Genomic DNA, 15,038 nt, shown 5'->3' on the forward strand with positions numbered 1-15,038 from the left:
TGCGGGAGCGTGGGGGTCTAAGTTTTAAACAGTAAAAAATATTACTTACATAGTTAAGAAGGGGAATAATTTTCTGGGCTTGAGGAGCATGGATGTTGTAATTGAAGCATAGTTTTATAACCCACAACCTGTCCTCTATAATCCATCCCATGACTCATCAGCTCCCTGTTACCCCTGCAAGACATAAATCTCTGCAGACATGCAATCTAGAACAGAGCAGCCAAAGAGACCAACAGTACCTTCACACTTTGAAGAAATTGCCCAGCATATGTAATTCATACTAAATGCCATTTGCTGAAGGTCAATATACTCTAGAGCACAGCTCACCAAAGATATCCTTAATCCATTTACGTAGGAAACATACTTACAACAAAGGGTTTTGATGGAGGTAGCGTGGGTCATGTTTTCAGCTTTAATGAAAGATCTCATGCCAATAACAAAAAGATTTCCAAAGCAGGTTATGAGAGCTATAACCCAGACAAACACTCTGAGGATACTGTTAGCCAAGAGGTCCTCAAATGAAGAAATGCCGTCAGTCAAGGGCATACATATTCGGACATGGGGAGCATAGGAGCAGTATCGAAAGTTTTTGAAATAACTAAAGTCAAAGGGAAAAAAAGAGTCACTTTACAGCAATGACACAGAAACAATAGTTGCAGTCCTATCGGGGCTGCAGCTGTGTTAGGTATGCAGCTTCACTAGGCTTGGTTATTTTTGTTTAGTAGTGATTATGTAATTATAGAGTTCTTCATTAAATATGACATTGCTCTAGGCAGCGTCCTTCCTTTACAGGTGAAGAACTTAAAGAACATAGGTATGTGTGACTTGTCTGAGGTGAGTCAGGGGAGGACATGAGAATGGAAAATCTCCAGGACTCTACTTTTCTTGTCACTTTGGGTGATTCTCTAGGGTATTATAAAAAGTAGATTGTTGGTTAATTGATCTTTAGCAAACATTCAGGGCCTTGGGTTTGGGATGTAAAGGACCCGCAGAGTAGCTTGCTAAAAACATTTCTGTCTTGTACTTAGTTTTAAGTATATTCACGTAAACTAGCCTTCTTTTCCCTGATACAGGCAGGAAGGGAGGGTCCCTGAGACTAGGAAAATTCATTCTCATTGGAGGAGAAGGAGAAGCAGCTGCCTTAAACACAGATTCCTTAACAGGGCCCGGAAGGACTTCAACCATTTCTAGAGGAAAATACAGGTTTGTCTGTGATCAATGCATTTATGATCTGTGTGTGGAATTGTGAAGGGTTTGAATTGGGGAGGTCATTTTGTTTTACCGCCATTCTCCAAACGTGCTGTGTTTAGGATTTTCTCCCATAAAACTCATTCTATTTTTGTATTCATTTACCATCTCTTTTAGTTCTTTTCTCTTCATCTAATCTTTTTTTTTTTTTTTTTTTGGTCACCTGTCCATTCAATTGCTAAACTAGCAAGTTAAAGAAAGTTTTTGTTTTTGTTTTTTTTACATTTATATGGGTAGATAAAATTGCTTTGGTAAAAAATATTCCATCAGGTGCAATTAAAAGAGCAATTAACTGCGTTATTTTAAAAAGCCAATGTTCTCACCGTATGAATACTATATCCTCTCGCACTTTTTAAAACCTTTTGATGTTCAACATAATACAACAATTTAAAAATATTTGAAAAGATATGGCACAGTATGGTGATTACAGTTAATAATACTGTCTTGTATAATTGAAAGTAGCTAAGAGAGTAGATCATAAAAGTTCTCATCACACACACAAAAATTGTAACAATGTGTGGAGATGGCTGCTAACTAGACTCACTGCGCTGATCATTTTGCAACATATACAGTGGTCCAACCTCTCCTCCCACTGTGCCCAGAGCACCGGTTGGCAGGTGGAGGTGTTTCAATAAAGGACGGGCAAGGAAGATGAAAGAAGAATCATTAAGTCACTTAGTCAGGGAGTAACTAAGTTCACACATTTTCTGTTCATTGTTGGGTCCTTCTTGACCTCAACCTGAGGTTCACATTTAAAGCAGCAGCCTCTCCATCAAGCTCTACAAAGGTTGAATTTCTCTTTTCTAAGAAGACCTCACATTCTGCCCACAACAAGGAAATGATAGCCTCATTAAATATGTATCTACTGGAGCCACAGAAAGAGAAATTATGAAAACCATGTGGATAGACACCAGACACGCGTCTTTGGGTAATCATGCCTATTGCACAGACATAAACAGAATATTCTCCCAAAAGTGCCCCTTCACACCAACCATTTCAGCCACTTGCTGCACCCAACTTGATATCTTACATCGAATCCTCCCTATTGTTGTGGATAACAATGGTTAATTTTTGAAATCACGAACACAGAGATCACACAGTTGATAAAGAAATGATCATGTCATAAACATATATATTAACACAACTTACACAGTGCACTTTAGCCAAATATATTAACGTGACTTATCAAAAACTACTATAAAGATTAATTACCTCCATTTTGCAGTGCACTCAGTAACAGAAACAACACCTGGCATTTATATAGCACCTTTCTTCCTAAGGGCTCAAATCTTAGAGTAGCCGACTGCTCACTCATGTGAGGTGAATTAATGTTTCCAGGTCTCCTGAGTACCATTAGCCAGTGACTTCATCTTGTGTAATATGTGGCATTCTGGTACCCTGATCTCTTATTGGGCCTCAATTGGATAAACAGCGTGTTTCCAGAGAGAAGTGTCAGTCATGTCGGCACATCATAATATTGAACTCTATTTGAACAGGGACCAAAGGTGACAAAATTAAAAAGTTCTCAATAAAAAGACTTTTCTTGCATAAAAACACATTGCAGTGATACATTAGACACTTTAAACTAGAACATCTGCAACATTTCACCATACTTTCTTCTCCATTCTTTCATACATACATACATGTGAGAAAGATTCTTCATGGGTTGAAACATTCGTGTGTTTATGTTTGGAATCTCTATCCTTTCCAGGTCTCTGGAAAATACACATGATAGGTTTTATGTTTTTAGGGTTTAACTTTTTAATCATTGCATTCTTTGTCAATCTTAAAAACCATGCTTCAAAATCTTGTTATCAATTTAAATTAGGATGAAAATTTTACAATAAACTGTCTTAGAACATTGCCATTTCTATTTATGCCTCCTGTAACTTGGAGCTGGTTTTGTCACTTTCATATGCAGGACTACCTTCTAATAAAACATGTTCATTCATTTCTTTGATTTAAAAATGGCAGTTGTGATTTGTGATTGTGAAATTGGCTCTGTGGTTTGATTTTATAAACCACGCAATTTGAGTTAGAGGGTTTCAGACAGGAGCTGATATTTTCAACCTGAGAACATCACTGAAAGTGAGTTTGGTCAGAATCTGGATTTAAATACTGTCATTTCTTCCTGGCCTATGTGTCTTTAGGGTAGAAAACCATGGAAGCAATAAAAGGAGCTCAAATGCAGGACAATCGTTTTTTAAGACAACAGTGGGAAGCGTAATTCCTTTCATTCCTCCAACCCCATAAAGCATCCTCAGAGGGCTCCAACGATAACCTCTAACACTCCTCATTTATCCAGAAGTTTCTTCAAATATGGATTCTCTGAAGACTCTTTAGGATGGAATGAATTAAGGGAGTGTGCTATGTTCTCAGGAAACACAGATGGAAAGAGGATAATCTAAAAAGACAGAAACCTTTTGCTTTTTAAAGGCTTCTTTTGAAAGATGTTTGATTCTCACTCAGCTTCCTCTGGGCAAATCTGAATAAGGATTTCTTGACAAGGTTTTGAGTTTTCCTTTGCATATTGAGTCCTTTACAGAGGACTTTGGTGGTCAGAAATGGGACTTAGGAAACAATTTTACCACTGAATCATCACAGGGCCCCTCCTGCAGGAAACTCTTGGGTCCTTAAAGGATTTTTCCCCTCCTCTTCTTTCATTTGCTCTCTAGCTTCTCCTGAACTTACCACAGTTTTACCATTACATGAGTTACGTGATTACTTGACAAATAGCCTATAGTTTTAAAAAGAGCAGAGGCTACTGTATACCCAGTGCCCAAGAGAGTGTTATGATTAAGTTGGTCACCAATAAATGTTTGTAAAACAAGTGTGTAAATGAATCTTTAGAGAAAAGGAAACGAGACAATAAAGAAAGAAAAGAAATGAAGAAAGAGAAGTATGGAGTAAATAGTTACTACTTTGACTTTTCAGAAAGGCATGATGTGTAACTTGATATTTTGCCTTTCAGAATTCAGTATGTGGTGAGTTAAGGGAAGATCATTTGGTCCACATCCTGAGGTCTATTCTTACACTTAAGAACAACGGATTATTTACATATATATATATATATTTAATATTCTAGCTTCTTGAGTGCAGGAACCAAGCCTTTTTCTTCACTGATGTTCACCAGTATCTACTGAGAGAGAATCTAAATCTTGTATTAATTTCCAATAGAAAACTAGTTAGCAAGAATAAAAAGTGATATTAAGGATTGGTCTTTGGAATTAAATGAACAAAGGCTTTGGGCTGAGATCAAGTAAGGTAGTATGTGCTCTGTGGAAAACAAAACTAAACAAGACAACTTTTGACCAACACTAGCTATTCATGGGAAATGAATTTATAAGGTTCATAGAACAACTGGCAGAGTTCTTGACACCACTTGATATCTAGTATGTTTGAAATTTTAAAATACTAAACATTAATTGTCTGAATGTCCATATTTGTGGGATATTTTTTTCTTTACTGTTGAAAAGTAAAAAGCATGCTCTGTGGATTGATATCAAGTAGACTGTTGTAGGAAAGAAGAAAGGGAAAAAGTAGAGAAGACTTACATAATTTTTTTTTTTTTAAAAACTGCTTAGTCACAAAACTATCGCAAATTTAATTATTTGTGAAAACTGTAAGATGAGATTTTTCCATATGAATCCTGTTTTCAGGAAGGACCTATATATAGCTTCAAACACAGAAATGGTCTTTACTCACAGTAAATGGTAAAAAATGAGATTTTGTGGTCATTCAGTGCGTACTTGATGGTAATCATGATATTCACAACTGTCTGAGGATGCATGTTCAAATAAAAAGCCCTCTTGTGTGTCAAACACCCATCTAAAAATAAAAGTGGTTCTAAGTAACGCAAGCCCAGTAAAATTATAATCAACATACTGTTACTTTTCACTTACAGAGACTGAAGTTGTTTAAGACTTTCAAACTGGTTCTTGTGGAGATACAAAAGAGGATTGGACGACAGATTCCTTTTGTAACATTAGAAGGGAGGAGGAAAGAAGCATCAGGATGTTATTATTTTGGAAACTCAAGATGTTGCCATTTAAATCCGATGACAGTGGGAAGAAGAACTTACAGTTTTTGTAGAAGCTTCAGGTCTTTGAAAATGTGGGGTGGTAGCTCCATTATCATATTGCTAGACAGGTCCCTGTTGGTAACAGTGAAAACCCAAAGCAATTACATTGAAAATAAATGACACAGTTATTATTCCTCACCACTGTCATCATCCCATGTGACGTAACAGAAGATGCAATCCAATTTAACCAAGCTGATAGCTTGTTACGCAACAAAGCCGTGTGAAGCAGCCAAATGGATGTGTTTCCATCATTTGAGGCGTGTGACATTTTGCTCACCCAGTTCCTGTCTGGAATTTCCGCTCAGCCCCTCTCCCACACATTCCCAATGTCTACTGTGATTAATTCCCTCTGTTTTAGGTACTCTTTGTACCTTCAATCATTCATTGCTTCTGTGATTCCTATTTGGTTCGTGTATGGGATATCTTGTTTATCCACTATATTAGAAGCTTTCTGAGGTCAAGACCTCTGTCTTCTACTTATTTTGAATTCCAACTAAGAGAGTTTTGACCACATAATATCTGCCCAGATGATCTTGAATGGATAAGTTCACATATTTTTAGTCTATTTTTATATGGTACTATTTTCTAGAAGAAATTGAGAATTTAGATCTAAATACAATAGGGCTGTTCAATCCAGAAAGAATTGTAGGGAAGTGTTTCTACAGAATGTGAAAAAGAGATCTGTTAGGATAAGAATGAATAGGTAATCTTTAAGGGTTCAAAATATCCTTCTGAGCCAGAGAAGATGTTAAAAGTGAAATAGATGTGAAATTGCCTAGGAGTCAAAAAAAAAAAGGTCTTATCTATTTTTGAGGCTTTGGCAGGGGGGTTACAGATAACCATGACTTAGTTCTTTCTCTAAAGAAGCTTACAATTAGAGGAAACAATGACTGTAAAACAAGCAAAGAATGAAACAAGTGCTATACAGAAGTACAGATGAAAACAGAGGAAGGAATCATTCAACTTGGCCTGGGAGATTAGGAAGTGTTTGAGCAAAGCTTGATTTTTATAGGTGGAGTCAGAGAAGAACAGATTTTCAGGTGAGGATTAAGCAGTACCAGAGAAACAGATGCTTAGAAGTCAGTAACATCTCCAGGAGTCAGCAAATGGTCCAATGTGGGTGGAGGATAGAAAGGATGGGGAGATGTAGTGGAGGTGGGCCTGGAAAAGAGCATGGAGACAAAATGGGAAGGCCATGAAAACATTCCAAGGCAGCATTTCCCAGAGTACAGTTCGGGTATCAGAATCAAGGAGGATGCTTATAAAAAGAGCACATCCTGGTGCCACTCCAGAACTATCACTCCCGAATCTCTGGAAGGGAGCCGGCTAACATACATTTAAAGCCAGCATCCCTTGTGATTCTTCTTAATGTTAACATTTGAGAACTGTGTCAAGGACTTTGCTTTATGGCAGGCAACAAAGAAGGAGAATGTTAAACAGGACAGTGGCAAAATATGCTCTGGGTTATGGGATGATAATTCTGTTAGGAGAATGAAAGATCGGACGAAAAGCCAGAGACTCAGAGGAGGGAGACTTGGCAGGAGGCTGTGACCTTGGACCTGGTGAGAGCAAATGTGGGTTTAGGGAGGCACTGGCAGGGCTTACAGTCTGATAGGACATCAAGTGTAAAGACAGTGAGGAGAAAAGGGAACAGTCTTCCAGCCAGGCTGCCAGGAAGAATGCAGACTCCACTAAGATGGCAAGTCCAGGGGAAGAAGCTGGCTGTGGGGTAAGGGTCATCTGTCAACTTCAACAGACGGCTTTTGAGGGGCTGTCATGACATACAAGTGTAGACAGCCTGCCAGCTGGTGTTCAGATCCGGTGCTCCAGATGTGAGGAGCACATGTGGGTCACGAAGCAGAGGAACGCCACCGTGTGCACAGATCAGAGGGAGCGTGACGGTGATCTCGCACACCGGGAAAACATCTTGCAAAGTGCTACCTTGAAAAATCAAGTACACTCTTTTGTGCGAAAAGGATCTGAGTGGCCTCATCTAAGTGCTTATTCCTCTCCAGGAGGGGCCTGTGGTCATGAAGGCACAGTAAAATCATCTAACATTTTTGTAAACTGAAGTCATGTACATGTCTTGTTCAAGTTAATTCTGTTGAGTTCTGAATTTCTTCCCTCATACTGATGCTGTCTGGATTGGAATGAATTATTGGTGGTCCTAAAAAAAGAAAAAAAGAGTCTCTTACTTAGGCTCTTTCTCGGGGGGTGCACGTGGGGGGTTTTGCCTAAGTGTAGGATAAGAGGAGGATTAGGAAAATTTTCAGAATGTGGACTGTTTCCTTTAGTTTGCATAAAAATACACTTATGTTTGTCCTGGGCTACTCTTCCATTCCACCCCTGTAACCCAAATCCGTATCTGTCCTCTAAGGTCTAATCAGGAATGCCCCCGTGACAAAGGAGTGAGCAGTTCTGAGTGAGCTGTCTTTAACTTTTTTTGCCATAAAATGATAATATTTTAGTTCCAATGCAGTGCTTTGCATATCACAGGCACTTAAAAAAATGTGTGGATTTGGTTTATGATATTCATTAGATTAAATTATCTTAATTATTCGTGAATTGTTTTTCAAATTACTCTTATTGAACCTATTTTTCACAGTCCTTTCTGGATTTCAAAACAAGGTATAAAGAATGGGGGAGAAGGTGATTAAGAAATTAATTTCCATTTTTTAGACTTCAGACCAGGAGGAGGAGATCTCTACCCTAATCACCACTATTTGTAATGTAACAAACAATTTTAAACTCCAATGATACACCATGTTGTGGGTGGCGATGAATTAGTAGCAAGACAGATGATCTTCAAAAGGCTGAGATCTACAAAACATATATTTCAACAGAAAAATGTACATGAGCTCTCTGAATATTTTTCAATGAGCCTCATCCTCTTTCTAGACATTTCCATTAGCTTCATCTGCTCTAGAAGTCATAATTTCTTAAGGGATAACCAGCATGTTCACTCCTTTGTTTAGCTATAATTGATTAATATTATTTCAGTCAGTTATTCATTCAGCAAGCATTTATTGAGAATTTATTGTACTCCAGCCATTAGAGATCAGAATCCCTGAGTTTCAAGAGCCATGGAAAACTCATTTACGCCCAAACACACATATATATGAAATCACCCAAAGAAAACAGGCAGGGAAATTAGAGTAGGCTAAATCCATATTAAACCCACTGTCTGATTTTAATTTGCTTTTAAGATAACGTTGGTTTTCTTAATTGATTTTGAATATCCAATAGTCTACAGGATATTGATTGCCACTAGTGAAAAGCAGTCTCACTAGTCGTTTAGATTTGTAATCTTGAAGAAGCAATCATATTTTCCTAGTAGACAATGCTACTTACAGTTCTCCTAAATTTTTTAATGAAGAAAATGTCTTCTCTGGAACAAAATCAATTTGATTTCTAGGCAGAAACCTGTAAGACATGGTGAGAGTCAGCGCTGTCGGTTTGTGTCTGCTGTAGTCATCAGTTCTCATCGGGAGATTGATCTGGGTGTAATTTAATGAGCCTTCTTTGAAGTCTCAAAGCAAGAGACTTCATGTTCAGGTGTGGAGCACACGCGGGAGTTTCTTACCGACAATTTATCTACACGCTCTCTACGGGACATGCTGCCGTAAGGAACTAGAGGTGCTGAGAGTGGTTTACAGAGCTGCGCTTGGTTTGGATTCTGATCGTTTTAGAAAGCGTTTCTTTCCCAAAACACACACATGTAATGTCAAATTTGGACCCTGTTAATAATTCTTAGAGAAGGCTTTGAGAGGATCTTTGGGTAAGGCACATTCCTTACAAGAAGAAGGCCAGAAAAAGAGCAAAGCTTGAAGGCCCAAACCCATTTGGGCCACAAACAAATTTTAAATTTGGTGGGGGGACAGTGATTTTATATTTCCTCCATCTAAAAATGGAATCCTCCAGGACAAACGGCAAAAAAGAGGGGGTTGTCAGCTAACTGCCTTGCAGAGGTGTTAACAAATGAGACAATGAATATGAAGGGGATTCAAATCCACCTGGAGCAATAAGCTAGAAGGCATGGAGGGCATTTGTTTAGGTTTCCAGTGTTCTCTCTCACTACCCAGGAGAGAAAGAATAAACTCTTTGCATCTCCTATGTGAGATAGCCTCTTTTCTTACTAAATATGCTAATCTTCAACCTGATTGATACATTTGCAACCTGGCAGTAGCCTTATGTCTTAGTCTGTTGGAGAAAAGTGGTTAGGTTACTGCAAATGGATATGCTCTGATTTTCTTTTCCAACCACCCATCCACCTAACAAACATCACTAAGTACTTACTATGTATGGAGAACTGTGATTAAAACAAAAGCACAGGCTTGTGTTTTTAAGCTTCCCAGTGCAAATGTGCCAGTTAACCCATTCATCTGCCTTCCAGCCCCCATAAAAAACATATTCTGCAATTGGAATCACCAATCAGAATCTTTGGCCAATCAGAATACATTAGAGGGTCTTCTCTTTAGAATGAAATTTTGTTTTCTTTAAAGAGACAGACATCAAGTGATAAGTGTCATTGGCTGTAGCCACTTTCACATCCGTTGTCTCACTTCCTCGGTGACCATAGGGTTGGGTACCAGTTCAGCTGAGAGAGGGCAGAGAAATGATGATTGCCCTCAGAAGGAAGAAGCCTTAAATGGTAGGCAGCCAAACATAAGCCTTGGCCCTTCCATCAAAGTCAATAGATCCATGCGTACATTTTCTAGTACTGCAATTTCAGACCAAGGCTGTAAACAAAATGTACTTTAAAATTCCTTGTCAATGTTTTCTTTTGATTTCCAAAGCTACTGGGTTTCCCCTCATTTACTGAATTGCATCATATACTTACAGCACTGTGAGTGAGTTGCATGACAGAAAGGTGGAATTTGTGAGATATTTTATTTCATTGCCTTCCAAATCCCTAAAAGGCACGGAGGAAAAATATTTTTAATGTTTTGCACAAATCATACATCTAAAGGCACTTTTCAGTGATATAACAATTCTGAACTTTATTTTTACTTCAATCCAATTTTTAGGCGTTCCTCCTAATTATTGCAGGGTCAGTATAATTAATATTCTGCTTCTTTCCCCGTTCCAATTCTTGTTAGAACTGAATGAAATTGAGTGAAAAGGCAGCCCACCATTTAGTGAATGTTTCTCTGTGCTAGATACCATGCTATTAATTAGCATAATGTAGATACCATAATAGTAGTAACTCCCATTTATTGGGCTTGTACAGTGTCAGGTAGTATTCTGAGTGCATAATACACACTCCTGCACAGTTGGCCTTATTACCTCCATTTAACCTACGGGGAATCTGAGGATCTTGGAGATTCACTTTTCTTCTGGTCACACAGCTACTGAGTGATAGAACTGACCTTCTAACTCAGATCTAAATGAATCTGATGCCTAGACACTTAGCCATGGCATCATAGACTGTTACATTCTCACCGCTCACCCCCCCACCCCCCCCACCAAGGTCAGGTAGACATTTGTGTCTCTGTTTCGCTGGAGAGACTCAGGCCAAACTATCCTCCAAACACTGGGTGCCAGAGTGAGGATGCGAAGACTCCCAAGCTGTGTGGAGGAAACTGCCTGCTCTTTCTACCTCCCTCCGTGGTGCTGATGCTGAGTGCAGTGCTGCTCCAAGGGTGCCTGAGATCAGGTCTCAGCAACACCTGGGACTTGTTAAAATGGAGATTCCCAGGCTCCACCCCAGACCTCCTGAATCAGAAACCCTAGGACTGAGATCCAGCCGTCTGTCCTAAGTCCTCACATTGCTTGCGATGCGCGCTGCTGTTGGAGAAGCACTGGCAGGGAGATTACACTCTGCCAGGTGGACCTTATGACGGCAGCACCCATGTCATCAGGGAACAGCCTCAGGAACACTCTGACATGACCGCTTCCAGTAGCGCCAAGGAATGAGAGGGTCAGCTGTTCTGCCAAGTCTCCCCACTTCTTTTTATAGTCGGCTTCCTACAGTCCTCCCGTAAATGACAATAGCTGTTTTGCTGCCTCTGACCCTTCCTCACGTTCCCATTAAAATCACCAATTCCTTTGACATTGCCTTTAAAATCCTATTTTAAAACCATCTTGGAGGTCTTGCAGGAACTCAACTTTTTTTTCACTCTTAAAATACAGCGATTGCAAATAATAAACACTGTACTCCCTTGAAAATCCAAATACTGTTCAGTAGAATAGGGAAAATGTTTTTACATCTCATAAGCATAACACTTTGCAGTTGTGAGCAACAGTTCTATTGATAGCAAGTGAGGGAGGAGAAGCGTGACCAAGGCAGGTTTTTTTCTGCCTTTGAACTGGGGCGATTCGGGTCTGACCTCTCAGCTCTCGTTTGTGATCAGCCGGTCTTGCTAGCGACATCTTTTTCATTGAGTGTCTATTTTTACCCTCATGTCTGTGGGAGCCTAGAGTGAAAATGAGTGTTCCCAGAACCCAGGGCTTGGATGCTGATTCCTGGGCTCCTCCCATTTGGGGGATGGGGGCAGGCTGGGGGCCTGATCTCTTTCTGTTAACTTCACTTTTCCATTGCTTTCTCATTGTGTGGATATACTTACTTAGTTTCTAAGCATTTTTCAGCTATTCTTAATTGGTTTTATTCTTGTGTTTTTCAGATCATCAGTTCCCCCATCCCTTTTTTAGACCACTCTGCGCAGCATGCAAAATCTTATTTCCCTGGCCAGGGATCCAACCCATGCCCCCTGCACTGGGAGCACAGCATCTAAACCACTGGACCACCAGGGAAGTCCCATCGCTCCCATTTTTAACATTTAGCACACTTACGTGAGACCTCTATTGCCTTAAAAGCCTTTGATAACAGGTATATAAGTAATTTTTTTAAGTCGGTAGATAAACACAAGGTCACCTAATAGTGTTGTAACAGGTAATTCTGAGGCTAGTTCAGAGAGGATGCAAAGCTGAGGTTCTACAATTTTATCACATTATGGGTACTGAGTCCCCTGATTTGACAAGGGGGTGAGTTCTGGGGACGGTACAACCAGCATTTCCCCAGGGCAAGAAGTCGCTCTTGTGCCAATCCTGCCTATCTCAGGAGACCGTGAACATGAACACAGCGGACTGGTGGGTGGCGGTGGTGAAACCAAACGAATGGTTTAAGCATATTGGTCGAAAGCTGACCAGGAGTGGAAATGGTTTAGCGCATTCACTTACAGAGTTCTTTTCAGCACTATTATTGCTGACCACTGTGCTAACGATAAAATCACAGAACTTAGCGAACGGTAGAGGACAAACAAGTAAACAGATGGTTCTATGATGACAGTGCCCTGAGACAGGGGTGCAGTGGGAGGAGGGGGGCGTGATGGAGGCTGCTCCTGCTGTAGTCGGAGCACAGAGGCAGCCACTGGACTGGTTGGCTTCCAGGAGGCGATGCTTAAACGAACTTTTGAAGGAAATGTTGGAGTTAACCAGAAGAATGAAGAAGCAAGACCTTTCAAGCTGAAGGAACGATGAGTGCTCAGGGAACTGATGGAAGGAGCAGTAGTTTGGTGCACCTGGAAGGAAGGCATGAGAGGAGACAGGGGCCAGGAAAGAGACCAGGTGGAGTAAGGGGTAGAAGACGAGGGCTCTCTGGGGCTAAATGGGGAGGCCTGAACTTTACCCTCACATCGGTGGGGGTCCTCAAAAGATGTTTAAACCAAGAAGGGACATGATTGGATTTGGTTTTAGAAAGAAAAGCACAGATGAGCTTTTTGTGTAACTGTGAATCAACTTCAGGGCTAGTTTCCTAAATCTGGGCGAATAACACATTAGCTGCTAAGTGCATACTCACATCCAGTTGAGTTGAGGCATTTGGGCACACATCTGCTTGGGAAGGGCTTCTAAGTAGTTATTCACCATAGACCTTTACACAAAGAAGAGATTAATTAGAAACAAAATGGAATGCCACTTTAAGAACAGTATTTTTAGTATTTCCACAACTGGAAACATGCATGCTAAAATCAATATATTAGGATGAAGGCTATAAACACAACCACCTCTCCAAAATGGTCTCTAGCTATGTGTGTGGCACGGATAAGGGAGCAGACAGCAGAGAAACTGTGAATGCATGAGTGCGATTCATGACCTAGGAATAAATATGAACGTTTGACTTTATGAGATGAAACACAAGTATATATTGGGTAATAATTTTGAAGTTCATGGTAATTTTCCTTGTCAACTTCAAATCTGCAGTCATTTCCTGCATCATACAACCAAAGTTTCATCTTAAGGGAATCGGTAATCATTCACAATATTAAAAGGCCACATTGGAAACCACATTAAATCTAAGAAGTGATAGCAGGGGGCATTTGGGGAAGAAAATAACTCATGAGCATGTTAAGCTGCACGATTAATTTATGATATTGTGGTCCCCTTTCACAAACAGAAAAATAATGATGCTATACGATCAACCGTAGAGGAACATAATAATCCCCTGCTGATAAATCATCCCAGTGTATTAATAAACACTGAAAATGGAATTATGACAAAAGCTTCGTAGCTAAGACAAAGATTTTGGAATTTTCAGCGACTCTTGCTGGGCAAATGCACAGTTTCCTTTGTTAAAAAATGTAGTTGGAGCTGAACTCCTAGGACATTCTAACAGATTTAAAAGCAGTAAGGAGATAAAAATGAATACTATCTCTGGTCAACCACCGCAAATAAAAACATGCCTTAGCACTACAGAGAATTAAAGGAGATCAAAAGGAAATGAACTGGTAGGCTTAAAACACACCACGAGCCATGGCCAGGAAGTAGCAACAGTAATTGTGGCTTGAAATACGGGAAAGGTTTTGATGAATAGAAATTTTAGGGGGCCTGATTTTCTTAAAGCTCTTTTTGTAAGATGGTTTTAGATGTCCTTGCAATTTATAGACAGATGGTTTGAAAGGTAGATGAATACTTACAGGAAAAACAAGGAATTTAATCCAGTAAACAACCGCTGTGAAATTCTGGTTATGGGATTGTCATCTAGAATTCTGACAAGACAGATCACAAACATTTCCAGTGTTACAGACATTTGTGAAATAAAACCAGGAAGAAATAAAAGGCCCTGTCAATGCTGCCTCCCCCCAACACCTGCCCTCCTCCTTCCTGTCTGTCCACACTTGGCTCAGGCCTCTTACCAGGGAGCTTCTCCTTCACCCCGTGGTTGCCGCAGCACTCTTCTCCAAACCCCCACAATCCCCATCCCAGGATTTATCAAGTCCATCCCCATGGTCTTTGCTCCCTGCATCCACCTCCCACTGGGCTTAAGACCCTTCACCTCTGGATTCCTGGGGCCACACAAGCTGCACTTAGCTACCCGCTGATTGTGGGCTCCATAAATGCTTTGACCTACCGACTGACTGAATGAAGGATGAATGAAAACAAATTCTTAGGAAATCACAAATGGTTCCTTGGTCTCATGGGGTTTAAATGATGTATTTAGTAAGGTCTATGCAAACAAACTTATTAGGAGCTTTGAGTGAAAGAGTAAAAAGATTTACAAATTCAAATCACTGTTTTTAACTCTATACGGCATTTTCCTTAAAAAAAACAGATAAGGGGAGATATGCCTTCTTTTCTCTTGTTGCCTTTGAAGCTAGGTACTATTTGCTCTTACTCTCAGAGGCACCTGAGGGTAGGATTTGGAGAAGGGAGCTACACCTGCTATAAGCCAGGCGTCCTGCATGTGGCACTTTACATACGTTATATGATTTAA

At 40.0% G+C, this 15,038-nt stretch overlaps 1 protein-coding gene across 1 annotated transcript in view; it reads right to left on the bottom strand.

The window, feature by feature from the left end:
* The window catches only part of RXFP2 (relaxin family peptide receptor 2), a 56,760-nt gene that overhangs the window by 7,998 nt on the left and 33,724 nt on the right, over positions 1-15,038 (bottom strand). The window contains exons 8-15 of the mRNA XM_057707564.1: positions 14,242-14,313; positions 13,128-13,199; positions 10,170-10,241; positions 8,681-8,752; positions 5,330-5,401; positions 5,151-5,222; positions 2,892-2,963; positions 369-598 (exon numbers count right to left, since the gene is read on the bottom strand). Coding sequence (XP_057563547.1) covers positions 369-598; positions 2,892-2,963; positions 5,151-5,222; positions 5,330-5,401; positions 8,681-8,752; positions 10,170-10,241; positions 13,128-13,199; positions 14,242-14,313 — 734 coding nt within the window. The remainder of the gene's footprint in view (positions 1-368; positions 599-2,891; positions 2,964-5,150; positions 5,223-5,329; positions 5,402-8,680; positions 8,753-10,169; positions 10,242-13,127; positions 13,200-14,241; positions 14,314-15,038) is intronic.

This window comes from Hippopotamus amphibius, chromosome 14, assembly GCF_030028045.1.
Source record: "Hippopotamus amphibius kiboko isolate mHipAmp2 chromosome 14, mHipAmp2.hap2, whole genome shotgun sequence".
Taxonomy (NCBI): Eukaryota; Metazoa; Chordata; class Mammalia; order Artiodactyla; family Hippopotamidae; genus Hippopotamus; species Hippopotamus amphibius.